Genomic DNA, 15,591 nt, shown 5'->3' on the forward strand with positions numbered 1-15,591 from the left:
AACTGTGAGAAAACTGGGACAGCCGTGAACTCCACTCTGCCAGTCACCTGAATTGAAGACTCAGGTACACATGGCAGGAAAAACATTTTATAAGGAGAGCAAATTTTTAAAACATTTGGTTTTATTCATGAAAAAATTTAGCCAATGCTAACAGAAGCTTGATTTTTGTTTAAAATGAGTTTTCAAAATAGTACTCTCAGGTCAGTTCAAAAGCTTATAAATGAAAACAGTTTTGCTATGTGTGCACTGTACTGGCTTTTAGGCTTTTTCTATTTTTATAGGAAAATAAGATAGTTATACTCATAAAATTAGGATATATTTATATATTTATATATTTATTATTCCTTTTCATTGTCAATAAACTTGTGGGGTATAATGTCCTCTCCTCCTCTTCCCACCCCCTAGACTGCTTATACATATTTTAACCTGCTAATGATCGATCCTTTAGCTTTACTTAAGCGTACATTGAAACACCGTACTTAGGAAATCACAATGAAAGAAATCCCAATGAAATCAAAATGACAGAAAACATCATGACATAGTCTCCTATTTGATTTAATCTTCTATTTTGCCTCAAGTTTACTATATGCTTTCAAAGTGCTACTGCATATAGCCCAATGCATACTGTCTGAAACAGTGACCAAATATTTGCATTTTTAACAGGCATAATTATTCAACTTCCACATTTACGTATTTAATGCAGAAGCAAAGAAAATGTGTATTTCCTAATCTCGGATACCTGTTATTTAGCCTCCATAAACCATTAAGTACATTTATCACAATACACAATTATATGCAGCTTTCACAAATGATAACAAACCACAACATTTTAAACTTGTAGGACCACATATTTTATTTCATTTGAAGATATTTCAATAGAAACTAAAAACTGTCCTTTGTACGTTATATGTTGAAGTGCACAGTATGCTAAATAGACCTGAATTTTCTAAAATGTTTTTTCTTCTACATTTTTATATAGGACAGAATACCATAGCATCCCATACCAGGCTTTGGGTAAGGAGGAAATTCCCCCTTAAAGTACTCTCTCTCCAAAACATGAACAAAAAGAACTCCAGCAGAAGGGTATACATTCCGATCAGAGTGCACCTTAGACAGAATCGTGTACACTGAAAAGCAGAAGGAAAGGTAAGAGATAGAAAAAAAGCAAAAATCAGACATGCTTTAGATAATACAGCATGCATTTCAACAGCAGTGTTGGCATGAGGGAGAAGGAAAGCAACAAATATTAGGTACCTGTTAATAAGTGTTTTATAAGGTTGCACAGATTTAAGAACAGAACGCAGAGCAAGCTCTCTCTTTCCCCAAAAGTATCCCTTCCAGCATTGCAATAAACAAAACCAGCCACGTTAGGATATCATAAGTTGTATAAGCTCTTTATATTTATCACAATTCAAAAAAAAAAAAAAGGAAAGCTATTGTAGTTTTATAGTTAGTTTATTTGTAGTATTACATGAATAAAAATACATTAAATGAACAATACAATCATGTTTTCTTGATATTCTACATAAAAATAAGGAATATGAGGAATGGAAATGGTTTATTTTTCAGTTCTTTCTTCTTGACAAAACAATTCACTCCAGCTGAGGATTTCTAAGAGTTCTTAAAACTAGACTTTGTTAGACCAGCAGGTTTGGATAATGTACATAGAAAGATTTGGTTAGAAAGCTTATTACTGAAGACATTATACTTGTATTGAAAGATAAAACAGAAGGACATGGGGAATTATACAGCACCCAGGTGTCTCCAATTCCAAACAAAAAACTGAAGCCATATTTTACAGGATTTGGAATTAAAAACCTAAAGGAAACTTAATTCAGAACAACGAACATAAGTAAAAACAATAAGCTATATTTCACCTAGTGATAAATTTAGTTGATAAAGCCAAATCTTCTTTAGGTATAACACACTTGATGCAGTACTATATGTACATTTTAATTAGAAGAATAAAATCATTATGATACACTAAATGGATAAGAAACCACTTTACTGACAAGTTTCAAAATTTAAGTATAAATGGAGTATACTGATCTACTAGGTGTTTCTCAAGGTGTCTTAACAGGACTGACTGTCATATTACTGTTCCATGTTACTACTGAATTTTAAGTCAATGCCCTGAAAGAATCAATCACTGCTGATAAACTTTGTCAATGAGATGAGAGTTACACAGGTGGCAAACAAAGATAAGAAGTCACAGATGAAGAGATAGACAGCTACCTGACTCGCTTTCTAAACTGAGAAGCCACATCTTTGAACAGAGATTACAGGCCGTACAACATGGAGGTCCTTTCATGGGGAAGAGCAACTCTGAAAGAGACTACAGAGTCCTTGTAACAAATTCCTAGGAACAAAGTTATAACTCTGAGAAGATAAAAGGGATCATTTCAACACTTGGATCAATAAGCAAGATCATTTGAAATGTGGATCAAGTTCATGTAATTTTCTAATCCTGGTATAATTTCCCCAGCCTTATCATTATGCCAACCCTTTTACTCGAGAACCACTTAGAAAGCCACTATTAATTAGGCATTAATCACAGACATTCCATCCCCTGCACCACGTACTCTGTGTGGTATCTATCTCACCTAATTTTAGATGCCTACAGAAACAACATCCACCACTGAGTTAGTCAGGCTCCTTTTATAGTCAGTGGAGAAGAAACAGATGCTTCAAGGGGTTGATTAATTTGATTTCTCCTGTAAAATGAGATGAATCATGTCCTAGATTCCCGACTACACACACTAGGTCTCCACTGAAAGCAGAGGTAGGTGAGAGGAGATACAGAAATCCGTAATGTAGACTTCTACATTTAGTTCGCTACTTCCCACTCTTCAAAGCCCAATGTTGCAGCATAATAGTTTCAAGCTCGGGATTTACCCTTGATCAAATGCCACGGAAGTTGCTTTTTCCCACTTTTGGAAACTACTTTTAACACAGTGATGAACAGAATATCTATGTAATAATTGTACTTTAAAGATAAATATAAAATGTATCCTGAAATTTAAATAGTTTATTACAATTTTGTGTAGTTAATAAATCAGTTACTTTAATTATGTAGTCTAATTTAAGTACAATAACACAGCTATTTGATCTGTATAATTAAAATTGGTATACTGATGACCCAAAAAACTTTTGCACTTACTTCTATGAATGAGCTAGAAGTAGAATAAGGAAACTAATTAATTTCCTTTAAAAGATTTTCAAGAAAATATGAAAAATTAATTTCTGACATTAATAGAGCAGAAAAGCTAGCAAAAATATGGTGGCTGGCTGAAAATGAGGCAAGTATCTAGAAAGACATATTTTTCCATTTCTGATGCTTTGACTCTACAATGAAAATCCATTTCAGTCAAAAAGTAATGTATATTTTCTCCATGAGCAACAGACTTAGAAAGAAAGAAGGAGCCAGCAGTCACTTTAAAAATAACATGTAACATATTTCTTTTGTCTGTTAGAGGAAATCTATTGCCACCACTAAATGCCTGCCCATTCCTAGCAATGAAACATTCTCAGTTGCTGAAGTAAGCATACCAGGATTTCATGCAGCTATACAACAGTCATCTTGGTGAAGTCTAAAAACACCTCTCAGCAGGAAAGAAACCCACAAACCTATTTTATCTTATAATGACAAAAGCACTGTAATGACACAAATATGGAGACTAAGAACTCAAAAGTTCTTGCCCCCTCCTTGGCAGAGAAGAATTTTTCTTTTTCCCCATGCAGATTCTTCAAAATCAGAAGGAAAATTATGACTCTTCAGCCCACTACAGCAATCACTGCTTCTCAACAATGAAGCAAGTGAAATGCTATTTTCTTCGGGAGCTTTTAAAACTCATAATTATTTTCACAAGACTTCCTGAGACTGGAGATGAACGTCTAATCATCTTAGGTGACCTGTTTATACTTACCAACTTCTAGATACTAATCCAATACAGCAGACTGCCAGTTGCGAGCTACCTAGGCAAATTCCCTGTGGTAGAAAAAAACCTCATGGACGGTGAAAGGCTTCTGTAAAACTGATCACAAGAAAAAAATCTTAGCTACATAGGCTCATGACAGAACCCTGCTAGAAAAAAAAAGACAGTTTCAGCTACCTCAACAGAACTCTTTTCTTCTTTCTTATTTCCAGATCGCTTGTAGGACCTTATGTAGATGCTAAGATATAACTGCACAGAAAGGTATGAAGTTCTGGAGACTGGGAAAGAAGTAAATTAAATGGGAACTTAAGGTTGGAAAACACACACCACTCTTTTTGAAACATGTACAGAAACTGTCCCAGCTGTTCTCCTTGTAGGTCTTGGACACAGGCACAGCTAGAAATTCAGCTGGGATTATATCAGCCTCCAGCCCAGAGCCCATTATCAGATGCAAATGATCACTGTCGATAGAAATTTCACATTTACCATGTTGATTGAAGCCTGTATGTTTACGATCTTCAGAAAAATATCCACCTGGAAATATTATATGGGAATGTCAAAGGGTTATCTCCCCGTTTTGTTTTAGCAGATGAAGCACAATCCCAGAAATAACTTGATTTGGGGGCCAATAAAGATTGCCTGCCTTTATGGCCAACCAGAGCAAAGCCCTTCCTCATCTAGTGTACAATAGCTACAATGTTCTCTGCATAATTGCAAAAACAATGCTAAAATAATCTTTTTACATGTGTATATGAATTTTTTTTATATTGTTACAGACAAGTTATTGTATTAAGCAAACTGCAGAGGTATCTCCAAGCAACTAGCCACTATAAGAAAATGTGCAATATTAGGTTTACAAACAGCCATTATTTCAAGCAAAGCTATACGAACAAGAAAAGTTGTGAAAGACTCACAAAGACACGCAGGTCTGTGAATGTTTAAAAGATTGAAAAAACGTAAAATTTCCCAAATTACTTACCTTGAAATAGCACCTTATCCCTAAAACAAGGACATGACTGAAAAAGCAAGAGTAATATTAAAAGCAGATTTGACTGAAACAATATGGGATTTAAATTTACAACCTAAACTCACCATTCTTCTCAACAGCCTTTTTTCTGCTGATAATATAACTGTGGGCATGCTTAGTCGTCCAGTTAACTGTTCCATTATTGCCATCAGCAGAGCTTAACAAAAAAGCTTTTCAGAATAAAACAAATGCAAAGAAAAATTAGTCAGATGAACTCTCATGAACCAAGTATCAGATAGGACCAGATACCTTCTAAACCAGGTTTTGGTTTTAGTCAGAGTTTAGGAATTTCAGGTTAAAAAAAAGGTGGTGTCTGATCTGAATGTGTGTGTGTGTATATATATATATAATTATCTTCCTGACAGGCATCTTTCTGACACTTTTTTCCCAAATAAGCTAAGTTTGCACTAAGTGCTTGCGCCTCTGCAAATGCTTCTGCTGATGTAATTGTACTGACAATAAAGATGATTAACATTCTCTGATACTGCACTGGCAAAACCTCATATATAAGCAAAACCACATCTAACGTTACTTTCACTGGCATAATATATAGGGAAAGTAATACAATCAAGAGCACAACTTTTTTTTTATTATAAAGCTGCTTTGTTGATATAAAGACATATGGAGCTGATCACCTTGCCTCACAGTCTTAACCAATAACCAGTTTTGGAAAAAGAACCAGTAAAAATGGTCGTCTTCATCCCACGCAGCCAGAACTCACCTCGAGAACAGCTGGATCAATGCAGCCAAAGGTGCAAGGCTTAAATGTGGTGAGGAGCAAATGATTACAGGATACAGAAAGCAACTTGGAGCTGCTCCATTTCACCAGCAGCAGAATTGCCTGAGAAAGCTCCCTCCTTACCTCCCACTTTTTGTTCTTTTGTTCCCTTTCTTCTGTGATGAATAATAAAAGTATCAGCTGTTTATATAGTTACATGCCAACTGAAAGTACAGAGGGAAGGAACTGCAGTCAGATTCTACGAATGGGAAAGTGGCCATAATTCACAGTCTTTTTTTAGAAATAGTTTGGGAGTGAGAACTCATGGCAAACCTCTGTTAAAAGATGTATCAGCAGTATCAGAAACAAACAAGTAGTGGTACTTGCGTTCAGGTACACCAGGAAGAAATGAGCAATTACTGGCAAAGACTCAAAGCATACAAATATCATTTACACTAGAAGCTTAAACACCCAAGGAAACTTCTGCTGACACAGTTATACCGGTCAGCTATTACATTACTGATATCACATTCTCCAAACAGTGTTTAGGAGGTCAAGCAAGTCTGGCTTAAGCAGTAGTCACAATACACAAATAACAAACCTACGCGAGTGAGGCATTTACTAAGGATAATCTACTCACAGCACCCAAAACAGAATTGGAGGTGAAATGTAACAAAAAAATTATGTGCTCAAATTACCACACCAACAAAGTAACATTTCTGAACTATGAATCTGTTACATTTCTTTAGATGTTCAATATATAGAGAGGATTTGATTGAACAAAAAGGTATTATTCACATCCAGTTTTATATCTTCCTTGCAAGGACAACTTTCTCCCTGCTGAACTGATCTGCAGGCACTGTAAGTTTTAACATAACACCGTCCTAGGGATTATCCAAGTAAGTACCACATATGACCTTTAGTGTACATTTTTTATAATTCTTGGAACAATCAAGAAATTCCAGAAAGGTAAAATAAAGTTGTACCAATATTTTGGGGAAATCAGAGGCTTGACAGTAGCAAACCAGCAGCAAGCGAAACCATTAAGACAAAATTTGATTACTGAATTACTAAATGGAGGAGAATATACTTATCACAATCAACCAGGATTTAATGCATCTTTTCTGGCACTTGATAAGCCTGGAAGTTTTTTTCTGATAAATGCAGCAATAACAGCATTTTACCCTTAGATATACAACGTGTCACCTAGCACTTTGAGAAACTAGATACAAAATCATTCTGGCATGTTTAAATGGAATTAAAAAAAAAAAAAAAAAGAAAGAAAGATGGGTTCCCAGATGTATTTTTAAATACAATCTATCAGTGTCTTTGTTTTGGGTTCATAAGTTATGCTAGGTATAGCTATGGGGATTAAAGAGGTTACCTGTGCACTTTTCCACCCTACACTTCATTTCACAGGGGAACTGGAAAAGCAACCATTATGCCTACTTTCAGATCCCAGGGTTTACAGTATGATGTTTTAATATAAACATATAACTCCATCTCTGTGACTTAAAATGACAGGTGTAAAGTGAAATGGTGCAAGAGCACACTGCTTATTCAACAGCTTTCACCACAGCAATAGCAGTCTCAAGCAAGAGAACAGAGCCACTGGGCAGTTAATTTGTTAGATTTCTAGTGAGCCTCACAAGATTTTAGCACTGGCTTATGCAATTTGGCTATGCATATACATAGATATATGTATCTATGCATAAAATGATAAAATCTGCAGGTAAAAAAAAAGGCAAGGAGATGATAATAATGGAGATGATACACCATCAACACAGAACAGCCTGTATTGTTTGGCGAAATGGTGAACAGTGATGTGCACTTCAATAGAATAAAATGTAAATGCACATCCAAGAACAAAGAAGGCGCGTCACACATGCACCACAGAGCGAGCACTTCAGGGACGCTTAACTCTGATGAAAAAACAGGGAGATATGTCAGATAATAACTGGCTGAACAGAAGCTTTCAGCAGGAGGCTGGTTAGAATGACTGATGGGTGAACAGCAACATCAAGAAGGAGCAGGGAGATTTTATTTTTGTCCTTGACACAGATTCGATCACTGCTCAAGTGCCGTGTCTATGACTGACGTAGGGCCTTCAAGAAGCATAGTGACAACGTGAAGAAAGATCAGGGAAGATCTGTGAATACGATTAAAGGATGACAAAAGAGGTCTTATACTACAGAATGCAGGGATCCAAATCATGCATTTTATCAAAGAGACAGTTTAGAACTAATTTAACCAGCCTTGTATTCACACTGAAAAAAATGTTAATACTGTCAGGCTTTTCAGCTTGTTACACGTTGCCACAGTTGCTGGAGCACCGAAAAGTGCTTATAACAGCAGGAGCAACTCACAGCTCTGTGCCTGAGACTTTAAGTACTTGCTCAGGTGAGGTACATCTACAGTGTTTGCAATTTTCTTTTAAAAAATTATATTTTCTTTAATTTTTTATTTTTATTTGCCTTTAACATTTTATTCTTTAATACATTTATTTTATTATACTTGTATAATTTTATAAATATAAAATATATTTATTATTTTATTCCATTTTTCCTTTTTTAATTACATTTTCATAGTTTTTATGTAAAGGTTTTGAGTATTAATATTTAAGGGCAAAATATTTAACAGAGAAGATATCCATTACAATCTCTGCCTACTTCACAATCCAAAAAGGACCTAGGTATCATGGACCAACTTCACGCTCTCCATTTCTTTACTTAAGTCAAACATTCATACGCCATCCTGCACCCTTACCTATACTCCTTACTGCTTCTTCGAAGGAGGATCTCAAGCCCACCTTTCCCACCACTACTGCAGTACACAGCTCCACTTCTCAAAAGTCATCCTTTCCCCTCTCTCCCACACCTCCTCCTGAGACCCTGACCTAAGCACATGCTCACTACCTTCATGCCACAAACTTGGCTCCTTACTCTCTACCCCATACAACCCGGCTCCAAAAAACTACCTTCGCAGCCCTCCACTGCATATCCTATCTGGGTCAAAGCCCTTCCTGTATCCAGAGCTGGAAGCACAGGTCCACACACAGCACAGATTCCCAACAGGCCACTGAGAACCGCAGAGCTGAACAGACAGAAAGTGACACCATTGAGTTACAACAAAACACCATCCAAAGCAACCATCTGTATCAAGGTGCTTAGCCCACAGTGCAGATCAGAGTTTGCACCCACTAGTTGCTGAGGACCCACTGACATCTGCACACAGATGCCCTGTGGGTCACATCATCCAATAGCAAAGGCAGAAGTTGCATCACCACCTACTCTCTCTCTTCTTCCAACCTCCACACCTGTTCGTCTTACCTAATACGCAGTACATAAGCAACCAGCCTTGTAAATGTACTTAATTAAAGTGGATTCTCTCAGTGGAAATTCACATCAAGACTGGGTATTTTCTAACAGATAAGATTCTCTTCAACCACAACTTCTACATAAGAAATAAGAATTAATTTGTGTTAGTTCTCCACCGTGGATTGCTCAGGTCCATCTGCACTCCATTTATTATAACTATGCAAAAGTTCAAAACAAACTCAGAAATGTTTCTAAGCTCTACACTTACTCATCTTTGTTCATTTGTAGGTAACGGTTTACCTATCTGTTTCTGTGCCACCCATTGTTTACTCTAACATCTGATTATTTCTCCAAGATCATTCAAGAAGAGTAATTGAATAAGGCATTTTGTCAGTCTCGCCAACAAACTTCAGCATCTGCATAGTTGGGAATGCTGCAAATTATATACTGGGAGAATAAAAGCCTTATGCTTTATTAATAGTAACATTTACCCACCACCATTCTCCCTCCTATTGCAGGCCTGACAAGAGAAGCAAGTTAGATAAGCTCATCCACAAAGGCGAGAAAAGCACTGCTATTTCCTGTGGTCCAGCCCCAAGATGATGGTGTAACCAAGGGGCATGGCCAGGTCACCCTGGAAGCCTGCTCTTTCAGGATACCTCCTGTGTTATTATCATCTCTTGAAATGAATTATTAGAGTATCCCTGCAATTATATTCCACATTTCTGAGGTGGACAAGGATTTAAAAGACTAAAGGAATCCAGAAAAGTCATAGATTTCAAGACACTGAGATTTCCGTCTGATCACCAGATTGTTCATTTCTCATCTTTGTGGCTTGGACTGCCAGTAAAAATAATCTACATTTAAAGGCATTTTGGTGGTTTGTGTTGCAATCATAACAACATTTAGACACAGTCTATTTTTATATAAATACACATTTTTAGTTTACATAATGTGCACCATAGCCTATGCTGTTAATAGAACAATGTCTACTTTCAACCTACGTACCATGTTCATGCTAATTCCAACACAGCAATACTTACCAGTGAACACTGAAATCTATACCTTCACCTCTCCATCTGTGGCACTCCGGTTTGCACTGAAAACACTTCAGCAAGACAGTGATGCAAGAACTTTTCTCAGGTTAGAGCACTTCTTGGTGATACTACTTGCTTGAAAAGCAGTTTTACTTTGGTGGCTGTAACTCCTGAAGAACTTCAATGAAATTCTAACCAAATCTAAAATCACACTAAGGAGCAAAAATAAGCCTCTCTTTAATAATTTACATCTAGAAGATTAATTCCTGCTGTAAAGCTGACTTGTTTTCGTCTTGCTTTAGGACCTCTAAAATGTCTCCACATAAACAATACTACCCATAAATAATGCGCGTCTGAAACGAAAAGCACACTAACGGAATGGCTAGCTTTTCCCTCCTATAATTACTTATTCAAGCAAGTACTTACTGACAACTGATTTTATTTATTGATCTGGGCCAGATTAGTACCAAAACTTGTCAGGCACCATCTTCACAGGCAGAGATTCAGAGCCCTGTATGAAGAAAAGCTTTCTTCGTCCTAATCACTGCACCCACAAAGAAAAAACGGCAGGTACACTAGAGCATTAGTTCGCAAACACTGAATGAGCCAATCATTTGTAAAATGTTCTACCTCCCTCTGCGTGCATGGCTGAGAAGCTGAGAACAGGACGAGCCAGGGATCTAAATCAGTCTCCTAAATACTCATCCGGGTCTGGGATTTCACAGTTGTTATAAACTACGGTATACTTTACTGCCCTGCTGAAAGGGGGGTATTCCCAGCACATTCTTGGCCACTTAGCGCACATCAGTGTAAATGATCCCATGCCAGTCCGGAACAGTAAACTGATTTCAGCAAACAACTTTTGTTTGTGGGCAGAGTACTGTTCAGCCAGATGACCCAATTCACAGTATCACTGTATGAGTTATTCAGTGCCCACAGGGGAAGCAGTGAAAAATGCCTGGCTGTGGAAGGGCAGAAGAATGTTCTCTGGCAGCAGTGCAGCTTTATGACAAATTAATGTGACCATGTAATCACAGCTTCCCAAGTGAGAACTAATGAGCTCCTTCCCCATTTTGACTCGGTTGTATGGAATGGCGAATATTACTTACTTGCACTACAACTCCCTATTCCCGGGATAAAACAGTGGCTCCATGCACAACTGAGACACTGACAAAGCGTAGAAGTATAGTGCAGCAACTACAAAAGGACCACAGTCATTCACACGACATTTTGATGAACACTTTCTCTGCAGAAGCAGAATATAGAGGCAATTAACTGGTCTGCAAACTCTAATATGGCAGACACTAGACACTCCTGCTAGTTTAATGTAGTAAAACTTCTGCCGTATCTTGTTACTGTGAAGCTCAAGTCAAACAACCACCTAGTTTGTACTAGAAATGTTTAACCCTAAAAGTAACTTCTCACAACAATGACAAGTCACATTTTTTTCTAGTGGTGGAGAAAAATTACCATTATCTAGTGTTTGAGATTCAGAACCTTCAATATGACTACTATATTAGCTCCCTAGGAGCAAATGTTGGACTTCTGTGATCACTCTTACAGCCTTCCACATGTTAAATATCTTGAAATTCCTGGATTTTGAGTTAATGTTTTGCCATGCAGAGTGCAGGGAGAAGCACAGGCAGCATACAATAACTCTGACTTCTAACAGCAAACAACATCCTACAAAAAGCGTTTAACTATTTGTTTCACACAACTTTAAGAAGTACAAAAAGCGTTAAGCCAAGTTCCTCCTTAATCTCTATTAGTAGAGGAGAGCTAGAAGAAATCCATTTACAGATGTTGCACTACTTCTTATGTTCTACTTTGTCTCTAAGATGCCGTTTGCCTGGTTAAGTAATGCTTCAGCACTGTAGTCTACTTAAGAACAGGATGCAGAAAGGACATTTATGCAGGGCTGTGGATCACCTCAGAGCCTGCAGTCCAGATTGGAATTTCTTTCACATGGCCATAGTTGAGATGTCAAGCTCTGGGAAAGCAAGAAGATGCTACCATGAAAACAATGGAGTTTGTTTTGGGATTTGTTGGGTTTTTTTGGTTTTGTTTTTTTTTTTTTTCTTAAAGAGGTGCAGAAGGGAGCTCAACTGAGCTCCTGGGACAGTTTTTACTACTAAGTTTCTACGAACTGTCTTGCACCTGAATTCAGGGAAATACTACAAAACTCCACCATGATGAAAAATAAATCATAGAATCACAGCCTATCTCAAGCTGGAAGGGACCCATAAGGATCATCAGGTCCAACTCCCTGCTCTTTGCAAGACTACCTGAAACTAAACCATACGACTAAGAGCATGATCCAGATGCTCCTTGAACTCTGACTGGCTTGGTGTCACGATCACTTCCCTGGGGAACTTGTTCCAGTAACCGATGACCCTTCTCAAAAAGCCTTTTCCTAATGTCCACTTTGAACTTCCCCCTACACAGCTTAATTCCATCTCCTCATGTCCTACCACTGGTGCTCAAAGAAAGATCAGTGCCCTCCCCTCCCCACCAACGTCCCCCAAATGTTATATAGGTATCACTTAAGAGAATTGAACTTAAGTTCATGTTTCCTTTTTTACATTAATCTCAAACTGTGCATTCTGCTGCTTTAACTAATGAAAGGCAACTGAACCAAGCTTAAAAAGGTCTGAATTTAAGCTGGAAAAGTTAACACTAAAAAAACTTAAAACCTCTTCCCTTAGCATGTAGCTCACAACTCAGCTTCTAGAAGTTAATTTCGGTTGAACTTTTTTTAATCTTAACATCTTAGTTGATACTGAAGGTTTATCCTATGACTGTCCTAGCTCTTTCTTGGTTGCTATCCCACAACTGGTCTTAGAAGAGGGAGACAGAAGAGGCAAGAAGAATTTCCACAGCAGGAGAAAGCAGTATCTCGCATCTAAAAAACGCAGTTTTATCCACACATTGAACTACTTGATGCTCAGGTGCTAAATGCACCTTTAATATTTCCAATGGCTCGTGTCCCTTCTGCTGTCAGCATGCTATGACAAGTACAGCCATACACTTCAACAAGTATACCTAGATGTTACAGGAGAAGACACGAAGCACTTTCAGATGACATACCACTGACCTCTGAGGTTGAGAAAGTGTAGAATCATAGAATAATTTGGGTTAGAAGGGACCTTAAAGATCATCTTGTGCCAAGACACCCCTGCGACAGGCAGGGACATCTACCACTACATCAGGCTGCCCAAGTCCCCATCCAACCTGGCCTTGAACACCTCCAGGGATGGGGCGGGATGGGGCAGCCTGCGCCAGAGCCTCACGATCCTCCTAGTGAAGAGATTCCTCCTTATGTGTAGTCTAAATCTGCCCCTCTCCAGTTTGTACCCACTACCCCTCGTCCTATCCCTACAAGCCTTTATGAACAGCCCCTCCCCAGCTTTCCCGCAGCCCCTTCGGGTACCGGGAGGTCGCTATAAGGTCTCCTCGGAGCCTTCTTTTCCCCTTAAATAACCTAAAGGAATGGCTTTCTTGCCGTGCGGGTGCTCTCGGGCCGGGACACCCCCACGAGGGCCCCGAGCCCGCGTCCTGCGCTCTGACGAACCCGACGCCCAGCGACGACAGCACCGGGGAGGGGGCAGGACCCACACTTTTTTCCGCAGCCTTAATTCCGCCACAGCTCGACGAGGAGACGGGAAACGATTTTCGGGGAGGGGAGACAAGAAAGCCCCCCGCCCCGTTCTGCGAGCGGCGCGGCCCGCGGGGCTCGGCGGGGGCGGCGGGAGAGGGGCCCGCGCGTCGCGACCGACCTGTGAGCAGGAGGGTGGCGAGGGCGCCCCCGCCGCGCGGACATGGCCCCGCCGAGCGGCTCCGCATCGCTCCCCACCGCTCCGCCGCCGCCTCCTCTTCCTTTTCCTCTTCCTCCTCGTCCTCGTCCCCGTCCTCGTCCTCCTCCTCTCGCCGCCGCCGCATCCCCGGCCCCGCCGCGCCCCGCCCCGGCCGCGGGCAGTGCCGCGGGGCGTGCCGGGAGGCCGCCATCTTGGGGCGGGGTGGGGGAGCGGAGCACGTGATCGCGGGGCAGGACGGGATGGCGCCTGCCCCTGTCCAAGTCCTTCATAGAATCATAGAATCATAGAATAACCAGGTTGGAAGAGACCCACCGGATCATCGAGTCCAACCATTCCTATCAATCACTAAACCACGCCCCTTAGCACCTCGTCCAACCGTGCCTTAAACACCTCCAGGGAAGGTGAATCAACCACCTCCCTGGGCAGCCTGTTCCAGTGCCCAATGACCCTTTCTGTGAAAATTTTTTTCCAATGTCCAGCCTGAACCTCCCCTGGCGGAGCTTGAGGCCATTCCCTCTTGTCCTGTCCCCTGTCACTTGGGAGAAGAGGCCAGCTCCCTCCTCTCTACAACCTCCTTTCAGGCAGTTATAGAGAGCAATGAGGTCTCCCCTCAGCCTCCTCTTCTCCAGGCTAAACAACCCCAGCTCTCTCAGCCGTTCCTCATAAGGCCTGTTCTCCAGCCCCTTCACCAGCTTTGTTGCTCTTCTCTGGACTCGCTCCAGAGCCTCAACATCCTTCTTGGGGTGAGGGGCCCATTCGAGGAGCGGTCTCACCAGTGCCTTGTCTCTGTCGGAGCCCCAGCCTCAGCCCCAGCCCCTGCAATACCAAAAATGTCAGCAAATAAAGTCTCTTAAGGCTCGTTTTGGAGTTTTAGAAAGCAAGCATCCTTTATGATCCAGTGGGTCCTTTCCAACCTAGTGATTCTATGATTCTGTGATTTATCAGGCCTGGGCAACATGAGGGAGTGATCTCCCTCAGTCATGTGCAGTGAGACAAAAGCTGATGGTGGCATGTATTTCCCACTTACATGTGAGAAACACTCATTCACTGATAAAATATTGAAAAGGACAAAGTCTTCAAAGCAAAGATAATAATATTTTTATTTCACAATTCAGCGCTGAATTGGATGCCCTTCTAAAAAATGCATAGCCTCTTACAAAAGCAGTGGGTATATATACTAGTTTTAGACAAAGAACCATATAAATCTTAGAAGAATACTCATTATTTTTTTGGATTATCCAACTATGTCTGGAGACTTCTTCAGGTTATCTCTTGACCTTAAAACTACTACATCTTGCTAGACAACTAAACATCATGTCTGGAGATTGTCTGCATGTTATCTCTTGATAAAAGACAGATTTATATGACAAGATAATTAAACTTACAAACCAGCTGCAGCAAAACTTATCAATTAATTCACACGTACAGAATCATAGAATCACTAGGTTGGAAAAGACCCACAGGATCATCAAGTCCAACCATTCCTATCAAACACTAAACCATGTCCCTCAGCACCTCATCTACCCATCTTTTAAACACCTCTAGGGAAGATGACTCAACCACGTCCCTGGGCAGCCTCTGCCAGTGCCCAATGACCCTTTCCATGAAAATTTTTTTCCTGATGTCTAGCCTGATCCTCCCCAGGCAGAGCTTGAGGCCATTCCTTCTTGTCCTGTCCCCTGTCACTTGGGAGAAGAGGCCAGCCTCCTCTCCACAGCCTCCTTTCAGGTAGTTGTAGAAAG

General features: G+C 40.1%; 1 protein-coding gene across 6 annotated transcripts in view; it reads right to left on the bottom strand.

Moving 5' to 3' along the window:
- SGCE (sarcoglycan epsilon) overlaps positions 1-13,974 on the bottom strand; it is a 34,259-nt gene extending 20,285 nt beyond the window's left edge. For 2 of the 6 annotated variants that reach the window (XM_069859657.1, XM_069859655.1), the window contains exons 1-3: positions 13,811-13,974; positions 5,028-5,132; positions 1,005-1,127 (exon numbers count right to left, since the gene is read on the bottom strand). In XM_069859657.1, coding sequence (XP_069715758.1) covers positions 1,005-1,127; positions 5,028-5,132; positions 13,811-13,973 — 391 coding nt within the window. In that variant the 5' untranslated portion in view covers position 13,974. The remainder of the gene's footprint in view (positions 1-1,004; positions 1,128-5,027; positions 5,133-13,810) is intronic. The other 4 variants (XM_069859656.1, XM_069859658.1, XM_069859659.1 and 1 more) reach the window with 4 other exon arrangements.
- Between the last annotated feature and the right edge of the window lie 1,617 nt (positions 13,975-15,591).

The sequence above is a fragment of the Phaenicophaeus curvirostris genome, chromosome 6, assembly GCF_032191515.1.
Source record: "Phaenicophaeus curvirostris isolate KB17595 chromosome 6, BPBGC_Pcur_1.0, whole genome shotgun sequence".
Classification (NCBI taxonomy): Eukaryota; Metazoa; Chordata; class Aves; order Cuculiformes; family Cuculidae; genus Phaenicophaeus; species Phaenicophaeus curvirostris.